General features: G+C 37.6%; 1 protein-coding gene across 2 annotated transcripts in view; it reads right to left on the bottom strand.

The window, feature by feature from the left end:
* Positions 1-12,163, bottom strand: part of SLC13A1 (solute carrier family 13 member 1) — a 250,694-nt gene that overhangs the window by 43,499 nt on the left and 195,032 nt on the right. For both annotated transcript variants that reach the window (XM_047849259.1, XM_047849260.1), the window contains exons 10-13: positions 8,642-8,740; positions 8,123-8,224; positions 4,690-4,796; positions 1,596-1,705 (exon numbers count right to left, since the gene is read on the bottom strand). In XM_047849259.1, the coding sequence (XP_047705215.1) occupies positions 1,596-1,705; positions 4,690-4,796; positions 8,123-8,224; positions 8,642-8,740 (418 nt within the window). The remainder of the gene's footprint in view (positions 1-1,595; positions 1,706-4,689; positions 4,797-8,122; positions 8,225-8,641; positions 8,741-12,163) is intronic.

A 12,163-nucleotide genomic window follows, 5' to 3' on the forward strand; every position in this document is an offset into this window, starting at 1 on the left:
AGTGAATTTGCCTTATATTTCTATCATTTAAATTTGAGTGGTCTATGAGGCAAGCCAAATCTAGATGTAAAAAGGCATTATAAGTGGCACTCAGAATTGAGACAATTTCTGAGATTTTTCACCTATTAAGCCGAAAGTTTTGTGTCCAAATGCCATACAGAAAAATTGACAATAAAGTAAGAAGCAAAAGACAATCTCCCTAGAGGCTATTTAGAAGATAGCAGATAGTTATTTGCCTTGAGAAAAATAAAAATTTAACTTTCCAGAAACGAAAAGGCTGGACACAACACATCTCTCTCATCATCCTTTTTACTCTGATGGTTGAATAAGGAAATGGAGCAGCTGTGAGCTTTAAGTGTTTCACATATGACTATAAGACCCAGAAATGAGAGTTTTTAATCAAAGAGTAAAAACTTTCTCATGGGCTTTTCAAGAAGATGCTTTTTTCCAGCAGCCCTACAATGACTTTCAAGTGACAAAGGCCTCCTCAGACTTCTACTTTATATAAACTAGATAGTAGATGACAGGCCAAAGAATTATTCCTAATGGTGGTTTTATTTCTCCCTAAAATTAGACATAATGTAGTATTAGCAATGGTTATGTAAAATTCTCTCTGGACTTCATTCAATAAACATTCACTAAATACTTTTTTTTTAATGTTTATTTATTTTTGAGACAGAGACAGAGAAAGACAGAGCATGACCAGGGGGAGGGCAGAGGGAGGGAGACACAGAATGTGAAGCAGGCTCCAGGCTCTGAGCTGTCAGCACAGAACTCCGTGCAGGGCTCGAACCCCTGAACTGTGGGATCCTAACCTGAGCCGAAGGCAGATGCTTAGCCAACAGACCCACCCAGGTGCCCCAGCATGTACTAAGTACTTTTAATGTACTTAATATGTAATAAATAAATGATGTAATGAAGTACTGTTACTTCTTATTCTTCTTTGACAGCCTTAGGACTATGATATATTGTAAATTTTTAAAAAATGTTTATTTTTGAGAGACAGCCAGCACATGCAGGGGAGAGGCAGAGAGAGAGAGAGAGAGAGAGAGAGAGAGAGAGAGAGCGAGCGCAGAGCCCTTCAGGGCAGAGCCCAAAGCCGGGCTTGATCCCATGAACTGTGAGATCGTGACCTGAGCCAAAATCAAGAGTAGGACGTTTAACTGACTGAGCCACCCAGGCCCACCTGGACTATGATACACTGAAGAGAAGTCTGTGAGGTACTCAAATTCATCATGAAATAAGGTAAAGGTATAAAACAAAATGTTTTGCTAGGAGTCATTGTACATATGATTTTTGCATTTCTTTCTTACTTAGCTAGTCTTCTAGTACCATTTCATGGTTTAAGAATTCTAATCTTCTTTGCTTTATTCCTTTTGACATGTTGGGACATCATAAAAAATGATGTTTTATGCTCGCAGCCTGTAAAAATTATTGAACTCACTTTGTTTGTGTGGTATACTCACTGCATGACTATTGAATTCTGTATTGTTAAAATGATAGGGTAAAGTTGAATATGTCAAAGCTTAAATGTCTCTTGTTCTTCTTTGGAAAAGTCTAGTTAATTGTTAAATATCTTAGACACAGAGTATTACCTCACAGCCATCTGCCAAGGCAAACCCTCCACCAACAAGGATGGCTATATCCCAGGGCATGAATGACTGGAATTCTTTCCAAGTAATCAGTGGAGAATAATCAAAAGCAACTGCAAAACACAATTCCCACAGTTATACATTGCTTAAAAGATGACAATATGACATGTATTTGTTTTCATTACCTGAAACCGCCATCTCATAAGAAGTTTTTAATATTCCTCTATTGTTTTTAGGTAAGTGACTTGATCTGAACTTTGAATGATTTTCTACCTGGCTGAGGTGGGACACTGCATTCCAAAACAAACAAACAAACATAAACATGACTTGGAAAATTCCTTTGGATCATATTACAAATTTAGATAGATTATAACATTATCATTTATAGTGCCATTCATTCATTCATTCATTCCACTAACATTCTGCCTACTATGAGTAACACAATGCATTGACTATACTATTCTTTGCTATTCAAAGTGTCTAATATGACATTGGTTCTAATATCATCACTGTTGCATTATAATTTTATTCACTATTTTCTTGAACCTTTTTTATTTTTTCAAATCATGAGGAGGGTCATAATAGATTCATCATGATTTCAGTTTAAAATCAAAGTTCAGATTAAATAATTTAAGTATCATTCATAAGACTCTTAAAATTCTTATAAAGCAATTATCATAAAGACTTCTTTTGATATTTAGGTCATAATGGCTCATTTGATTTGTTGAGAAAAAAGGTCATCCATGAATATATTATTCCCATTTAACATTTGTGTGTAACAAGTGGCCTTCTACATGGTGAGATTTTAAGATTACTAAGACTCCTTCCTATCTCCTTCTGGTAAACCTAAACCAAACTTACCTTCACTATTGATGGAGATTTTGCTCTTCCTTGCTTGAATTAGGATATATATACCTATCAAGGCCTGCCTTGGTGGCTCAGTCAGTTAAGCATCTGACTCTTGATTTCAGCTCAGGTTAGGATCTCATGATCTTGAGATCAAGTCCTGCACTATGCTCCGTACTAGGCATGGAGCCTCCTTAAGATTCTCTCTCTTCCTCTGCCCCTCCCCACCTGTGTGCACGCTCTCTCTCTCTCTCTCTCTGTCTCTCAAAAAAAAAGCGATATATTTTCTGTTAAAACACAAACATTTCTGAAATATGCCTCTCATGTAAAATTTAACACATAATGTCTTGCCATTTTTAAACCTACTGTGAATGAGTTTATCAGGGAGAACAGGAGTTGAAGAATGAGAAGAGAGAGACTGGTAGACATTGGTATAGGGGCCAACGGCAGGCTGCCCCAAGATGGGCGACTTTGTCATGAATGTTATTTTGAGTTAAAAGCAATCACAACCCAGCAGACTTGGGCAACCTGGATGGCTCAGGCGGTTGAGTGTCCAACTTTGGCTCAGGTCATGATCTCATGGTTCGTGAGTTTGAGCTCCACATGGAGCTCGCTGATATAACTGCAGAGCCTGCTTTGTATACTTTGTCCCCCCCTCTCTCTGTCCCTCTGCTAGTGCTCTCTCTCTTAAAAATAAAACAAAACAAAACCCCCCAAAACATTAAAAATACAAACAAAAAAACCCCAGCAGATTCAGAAAAAGTTCTTTGCCTCCCCACTCAACTATCTGCTTGTACCAGGAAGAGAGAGATTAACAAAGATTTCTCTTTACCTAAGAAACTTATCTGCATAATTGGGTAACCTTTGTTTTCCAAACATCTCCTTTCACCTTCCTGCTATTGGTCTTTCTCCTCTGTATCCTCAGACCCCTATCCCTCTTCTTAGCTCATATAAGGGTCATGTTGCCTCACTGTCTTTGGAACTTCCATGTCTGTGTGGATTCCCTGTATGTACATCATTAAATTTGATTTTCTCCCATTAATCTGCTCCTATCAACTTGAGCCTTAGTCCAGCTGGAAGGATCTTGAAGGGAAGATAAAATTCTTTCTCCCCAACAGAAGCAAGGCTTTTTCTGAGAGGAGGATTCAAATGTGGGAACCAGGGAAGTTAAGCCAAGCATTGGTTCCTCAACACTGGCCACTAATAGGCCATAGGGATTTTACTTCAACGGTCAGTGTCCTCAGGGTCTCACAGAAATTATTACTCTGTATTACAATATCTCCTTATAACACACTTTGAGATGTTCTAGACTCAAGTAAAGAACAAAAGGTATTTATTTCTACATTATGCTATTTATATATATCATGTCCTAGAAATCTGACTCATTAGTCGCTTATCAATTTGGACACAGGGAGTCAGGTGGGCCAACTCAACTCCATGAATCCAGGTTCCACCCATGCAAAAAAAAAGGCGGCACAAATAAAAGAAAAACCAACAATAAAACCCCCCACCCTCTACTAAACTATTTCCAAACAATTTTAAACCATTTGTCCTACAATAACAACATAGGAATCTGACTACCAAAAACACCTGCTATATTAGTATAAAGCGTAAATGGGGGGGGGGGGGACAGCAGAATCCTGTGTTTAAAAAATATGTGTGTGTCAGGGGAAGGGGGGTATGCTCACATAAACAAGGATACTTCTTTGTCCATGTATTACAAAGACAATGAATGCTCCCACTGAATACTACGTCTTTCATTTGTGACACTAGGGTTCTGGCTATATGTGGGCTTGATTTGCATTCTCTCCAGGATTACTATGATGATGTAAATACTCTTTCCCTTGAAACTCTTCACCTTTTTAGATCCTCAGCATTTATTATCAAGGGCTCATCATGAAGTATGACTTTAGAGTTCTTGTTCCTATGTTTGCCAATAGTAAGATTAATTCTGATTATGGCAGGGGAAGTGGGCCTATTGTGAACCAAACAGTATCACTCATAGTGGAGTTCTAACCATGTTGCATAAGGAAATCTACTTCTCACTTCTGCCAAGTAAGATGGTTCTCCTTGCAGGGGGAGAACACGTGCTGGCTGAATAAGGGTTGCGGTGCGCAAACAGGGTGTGCTAAGCCAGGCCTTCTTGGAAGCATGTCCATTCCTTCTGTTCTAAGTGCTAACTGAAACCAATGGAATTTTGTAATTTTTGCTCTTCTGTCAAATTCATTCAGAATTATAAATAATACTCAACCAATTTCTCCTGTAGGTGTAGTTTTAGTCAATCTCTTAGCTGGGATAAGAAAGAATAGAAGTCCTATAAGTAAGGCAACAGTTGAATCTGTAGCAAAACCAGGATACCTGAAAAAGGACAGATGTGTACATTAAAAATAGCAGGAAGAACTTGAATGAACTAAACAACAATCGACTATGCTAATAAGCATACAAGTAGTAGTGGAGGTATAGATTATTTATTCTGGATAATCAGGTCTAAAATCTACGGATTTCCAACTAAATGATGTAACTTAGTGAAGCCGAAAATCTCACACCATGTTCTCATTGTTTCCATATATGTCTCCTACTTTCAAAACCATGAATACACATGCTAACATAATGGCCCACACTTTTTAGGCAAGGCTCAAGGATTCGGTAAGTGATTTTTTCTTTGAATTTTTTCATTTAATATACTGGCAGAGAACTGAAACCAAAACAATTGCTAGACTAGGCAAAGCCCTGTATAATTGTTGTATAACATCACAGTATTGACTTGTGGCAACGAAAGGGTGTTTCTAGAGTCCTCTAAAATTCTTCTGTAAATTATGAAAAGAAATTGATCTGTTTTTCTAAGATATAACATCTGCTTCTGTGATTATAGGCCCTAGCCATATCATACAAATGAAATCAACCCATTTAATGCTTTGCACCCTGTGAAACTCAGTCAAGAATATTAATTATTAGAATGGTTTATGAGATGCTCATAAATGATCACTGTACAAATTAAGAGTGATTCAGGAACAGATGGGGTCTTAGAATCACTAGGTCATTCCAGCAAGTAAGACAGGTTCCCAGAAGCCTCAACTGTTAATAAGCACCTGGAAACCAGACATGAATTAAACAGACATACATAATTAAAATTCAGTTTTAAGATTCAGCAGTATTAACTAGTGAATCTTTGTAACCTGAGAAGAAATATGTACACCCTAGAGATTATTTTGCTGCCTTGTGACTCGGCAATGTGTACATACTATAGAAGCTCTCTACTCCTGTGATTCACTTGAACAGTATAAATAATCAAGGAAACACATTATTTTTATTCAATTTGGCAACTTTAGAAAGGAGTCTGTTTTCCTTAAATATAGATTTTATTTATTTCTTTGCTGAGTACAAAGCTATTTGGTGTAATTTATTCAACAAACTTCACCAATATTTATTATTTTATTGCTCCTTATTTCTTTTACTTGAGTTATAATTTTTTATTGTAATTTTACCAAATTAGGTCAGGCATCATGTAATCTGATTTTGTTTTATATGAAAAGACACATTGAATTCAGTCCAGGTTCAAACAGATGGAATGAAAACATTAGGTGGTAGCTATAAATCTTGATATATCACCCTAGCTTTGGAAATTCTAAATGCTTAAAATCTCTATATTACAAATATATTCTACAGAATATACTTTACATAAAATCAAGCCATAAATGTTGAGGTAATTGTGTTCCCAAAGACTTTTAAAACTATTATTATTTCAGTACTTGTTTATTTTCATTTTATTTTTACTTGATTATGAACTAAGGTTGCCTCAGTATTACAAAATATTAAGCTTACACAAATTTTATTTGCTTTGGCGATTTATGAATCAAAGTCAGTTAGACTTATATCTTCAAATTCCTTCTCCTCTCAAGCCTTTGTTCCTTTTCCTATTGTTTTCTCTCAGAATTCTACATAACACGAACACCTGACCATAGTAAATATACTCCGTTTTCCTGCTGCAAACAAGATATCTTCTGAATTACACTTTCTTCCTATAAAGAACAGAAATTAGAAACTTATTACGTTGAATTCATACTGGGATTTCTTCCTGGTTTTTATTAGCTACTATCTGATTTCATTTAGTGTTTACACACTAGTGTTTAGAGAAGACTCTCCCTACTTAGGTTAATAGGAGTGGAATTTTGAAAAGGAAACTCACTTTTTATGTTGGTTTACAACCTATTACAAAACTAAAAAATAATAATCAAACTGTTAAATGATAGTTTGCTATGAATAACAGGATGCTGCCTTTTGTTTAGACTTCTCAAAGTGAAAAGTTTTAGTCCTAAACAAAAAGTTTATCAAGCTGAAGCCGATCCTTTGAAACATGCTACCGCATCACACTGCTACACTTGTATGTTCACTAGGAATTTGCACACAGACCTCGCACCTTTAAAAAATGTTGCGAATGCCTATATTGCCAGAAGTCTCTATTCAAGAAGAGAAGGACCTCTTTATTCCATGTCAGCAGAATGCCTTTAACTAAAATAATTTTGGTTTCTGTCCCCAGAGACATGGATTCTTGCTGTGGGATGTGAGACAGGAAGTCATCATCGGAGATCTGCTCAATTTAGGAAGCAGAGTACTTCAGTGAAAGACAGATTGGGAACATACATCTCAAAACCAAAGTATTTATATTGACACATAGGATGGCCCTTAATTTAGAAAATTACGCTATCATTCTCCCCGTGACTTCATATGACTCAGCAGGACTGCTGGTCTATAAGACACTGCAAGATGAAATTAACTCGACCCAGCTGCTAACATTAGTTTCTAAAATCAGTCTTATTACTTATTCAGGAATTCTTTATCTAAAAAATAGGGGCAGGGATGGATTTATAGTGAACTAGTATAAAAAAGGAACATAATTAGAAAAAAAAGAGAAGATACTGACCTGAGTAAAAAAAAAAAAAAATAAGTTGGCAAAAATCACAGAATATGAATCCATCTCAGGTTATTACACTTGATCTTAGCCAAAAGGCTGAGAAGCGATCCATCTCAGGTTATTAACAAGGATGGAGTGGCATTTATCTCACTTAATAATAAATACTGCATTTCTGTAGGGAGTAAGGGCAGCACTACTCTTTTTTTTTTTTAAGTTTATGTTATTTATTTTGAGAGAGAGAGAGAGAGAGAGAGAGAGAGCAAGCAGGGGAGGGCAGAGAAAGAGGGAGAGAGAGAATCCCAAGCAGGCTCTGCACTGTCAGTATAGAGTAGGGCAGCACTATTCTAAGTGCTGTTATTAGCCTTATTTCACAGATGGAGGAACTGAGATATAAGTGACTTGCCCAAAGTGGAAGATCCAGAATACACCTCAAGCAGTGAGGCTCCACAGTCTGCACTCCAAACCACCACAGATCATGGCTTTCCTACAGATTATATTTCTAATTTTGTAAGGCTGGGAAAAGCTTTGCCTAAAGGAGCCTGACTTTTAGTTACAGAATATATGATTATCTTATCTGCAGTCTTACCTTAAATTTCATTTCTTATTTTTTTTTCCTGAAAAGATTAGAATTAAATCTTTTCAGTGGAAAGGAAGGGGGAAAAAAGTCTCATATAATCTTATAGAGTTATAGGAACCACTTAGGAGAAAACCAGAAAAAAAAACAACCAACAAAAAACAGTAAGGTTTGACAAACATAATATGTAATGCTTACTTGGAAAAAAGTGCAGACCAACCGGGAACAAACCCAGGATCTCGGCTAAACCATAGCAGAGCCATCACAATGAAGAGGACCAAGGTCACAATTTCCTGATACCTGTGCAAAAATTCCCATCATTTCATTTATTTTCTCAGTCAGGACATTCGTAGAAACTCCCTGAGCTATTGCCAGAGTAATCTTAGCAGAACGCTAAACGCTATAAAAACCAGATGATTACGTGTCAACAATTTGAGAGAACCAATCCAGTTAGAAAAGGACTCGACTCCTCTATGGAGTCTTTGGCTTCCTTTGATTCTACCTGGTAAATTTCAGTGAGCTAAAAGTATGTATTTTGTCATGTTGAGATCTATTTACAAGGGCTAGCATATTCAAGGCCCTTATTAGGTGTCCTAAACACATTATAGACTATTATGTGCCTGTTTCTCTTTGCACGAATACTTGCAGTATAAACAGTATGCACCTGTGTGAGCATGAGTGTGTTTGCTTGTGCGTCTGCGTGCAGGTGCATCTTACCTTATTGGCCCAAGTTTTTGGTATTCTTGTTTAATCACCTCAGCACAGGCTTTTTGCTTGACTGTTTTGGTCTTGCCACATTTGAACATCTCCTTAAAACTGAAAAGAATAAACTTGTTAAGCAAAGAATTCTCCCTTCATAGAAGAGATTTGTGTGAAAGCTTTACAAAATATGGATCTCCCGGCCAATAACAGAAATCTGTGTTTGGTTCCTATACCTCCATCACCTTCTTTGAATGTCCTCTCCCCTTTTTCCTCTTTTGCCTGGTTTTCTCAATTTGCGAGACTTAATTTTTGTTCCCCATTTTCACACATCTTCCCCTGATCCCTTCCTTTTCTACCTCTGTTTCTACCTCTGTACCCTTGGAATTTTGCCATGAGACGCTCATCTCTAATTTAACACTTTATTATATACCTGATTGTTATAGATTTTAATCTATGTCTTGTCTATCTTGACTGTTAATTGTTGCATATGTGTAGGTTTTATCTCACTAGTGAGATAACCAATTGTTTGAAGGCAGGGGCAGTGTCATAGATGTTCCCTTTGGTACAGTGACTCTCAACACTGTACATATAACTGGCATATAAAACAAACACTCGACTCATCAACTGAACAGTGTCAAATTGAGACAGCTGATTGTCAGATCCATCAGTTTTCACAAAATATACTAAACTCGGGTCATACACTAGGGCAGCGAAGTCATGTACCGTGATCATGAGCGGAGTCTGAACTAGATCTATTCTCAGAACGAAAACAACTTGGTTCCATTTTTTTTTTCCTATAAGGTTCTTGACCTCTTATGTCCTAATAGAATCTACTAGATAGTTTTTCAACTATTGCCAATAGTAACTGCCGGTGCCTATTTCTTTCAGCTGTTGACTTTAGTGATACCTTCCCCTGTGACTAATTTTTCTTTCTCGAAGTCCAGGGTCTTCAAAACTTTTTTTGTGTGTGAAGTACTGCTCTAGCGCCTAGATTAAAAACAAAAAATCCCTCCAGAGGAATAAACAAATGAGCAAATGGCTAGATTCTTATGGACTACCTTTTGGAAGGTCTATGAGTAGGTGAGTTAGATTACATTATGTGCAGTGGGGAAAGCATTTCTGAGTGTATATCCAAAGAAATTGAAATCTGGATCTTGACCAGATACCTGCACTCACATGTTCACTGAACCATTATTCACAATGGTCAAGACATGGAAACAACTCAGATGTCCACTGACAAACAAGTAGGTAAAGTAAAAGTGGTATTAAAAAAAAGAAACAGTGGCTTATACATACAACGGAATATTATTCAGCCTCAAAGAAGGAAATCCTGCCATTTGTAGTAAGACAGATGGACTCGGGGATATTCTGCTAAGTGAAATAAGCCAGATGCAGAAAAACAAATACTGTATGATCTTACAGAAATGCAGAATCCAAAATAGTCAAACACATAAGAGCAGAGAGTAAAATGGTGTTTGCCAGGGAACGGAAGGAGAGGGCAATGGGGAGGTGTTAGTCAAAGGGTACAAAGTTTCCCTTATGAAAAATAAATAAGCTCTAGAGATTTACTGCACAAAATAAGGCCTATGATTCACAATACTGTATTGTATACTTAAAAATTCACTGAGAGGACAGATCTTATGTTAAGTGCTTTTACCACAAAAGGGAGAAAAAAAGAAAAAGCGCAGGGACAAAAGGAAACCTGGAGGTGATGGAAAAGTTTTTGGCCTTCACATTGATGATGGTTCATGGGTGTACACTGATCTCCAAACACGTTGTACATATCAAATATCTATGGTTTTTTGTAGGTCAATCAGACGTCAGTGAAAGCAATTTTAGGAGAAGAACGAGCACAGAAGCATATTCTTCTGGAAAATTGCTGGGCTGAACATGGATGTATATGAGGGAGGAAGCTGGAAGACTGAGGCGGTGTGAAGACAGCTATCACACAGAGACATTTTATTTATTTATCTATTTATTTCTGTAGCTCTGCCACTCAGACTTGTTTGGACTATTATTCCCTTTGAAGGAGGCGAGTTTCCTCAATTCGTTTTTTTTAATTAAAAAATTTTGTTTAATGCTTATTTGTTTTTGAGAGAGAGAGAAAGAGAGAGAGAGAACAAGTGGGGGAGGGGTAGAGACAGAGGGAGACACAGAATCTGAAACAGGCTCCAGGCTCTGAGCTGTAAGCACAGAGCTAGATGCAGGGCTCAAACCCACAGACCCTGAGATCATGACCTGAGTCAAAGTCGGACGCTTAACTGACTGAGCCACCCAGGCACCCCGAGTTTCCTCAATTCTTAAATCATCCATTCTACACTTTCATAATCATTCTCCTGCACACATTCCAACCCCTGAACATAATGAGATGGATGTTGTTATCCTTAAGATCAATGAGGATAATATTTAATGTTTATAATCTCAACTAAATTACTGACTAGTGCTGGTCTTGAAATTTTACCCCTTGTCACAATATAAATACTACTATTATAAGAAATTGATCCTGAACCACCTTGAGATCCATCTGTAGAACAGAAAGGTAGAATTAAAAAAAGAGGCAAGTCTCCCTAAAAAATGTTTTCCAGCCAGTAGACTGTATATGTATTTGGTCTCTTTGGTTGGGGACTATAAATAGTCAAGTCCAACGCCATATTGGCTTTGCTACAAAGAAGGTTAATGCCTTCACAAAGGAACTGATGAAGCATATGACAATGCATCAACCTCTTCACTTAAATAAGTTCAGCGGCACTGATAGATGAGCCTCTCTTCCCAAGTATGCTGGGATCATTTATAATGGGTGAGTTAACTGTGTTAACAGCCAACACGCTAACCAGAATGTAGGGTGGCCTGCCAGGGGAGTGGCTGATAATTTCCGTTTGTTGATCTAAAACCTTTGGAGGTGAAGACCCCGACTGACTGAAATGGACACTGAAAAATTGGCCGGAGTGTGAAGTTGTGTAATGTCTAACCGATAGCGGACAGCAACGGGACTGCTTAAACATGTCACCGGTCATGATTTATGGACTTTTGCCTAATGTATGCACTTCACAGGATTTTTGTCCTCACTGAGAACGCCTTTCAATACATCTGCCCTTTATTTTCTTAATTTCTCCTTTATACAGGGTAGGCCATTCCATAATAATGACAATGGTTGCATACATTTTTTTATAAAGTCATTATATGTAGCAACAAAGAAGGAAACAACTATGGGTCTGTGACCGGGTGCTTTCTCCCTTAGTTGGGATTCCTGTCCTTTGCATCTTGAATTGCTACCTGTGCAACTGAATAGACCCCCAGAGGCTTGGATTTCCAGGAAGGGGCATTTAGTATGCAGCTGGCTTCTCCCCACTGATGCCCACCTGCTGAAGTCAGTGACATTCCACACATTTGCTTCAGCAGGAGAACTGCCACACGCTGCTCCCACAATCTGGACAAACAGTTTTTTTTGTTGTTGTTGTTTGGTTTTTTGTTTTTTAAATCATCAGTATCATCTTCCCACTGCTAACAAAACTGTGGCAGTTCTGGAGAAAAATCAGG

This window comes from Prionailurus viverrinus, chromosome A2 (assembly GCF_022837055.1).
Source record: "Prionailurus viverrinus isolate Anna chromosome A2, UM_Priviv_1.0, whole genome shotgun sequence".
Lineage (NCBI taxonomy): Eukaryota > Metazoa > Chordata > Mammalia > Carnivora > Felidae > Prionailurus > Prionailurus viverrinus.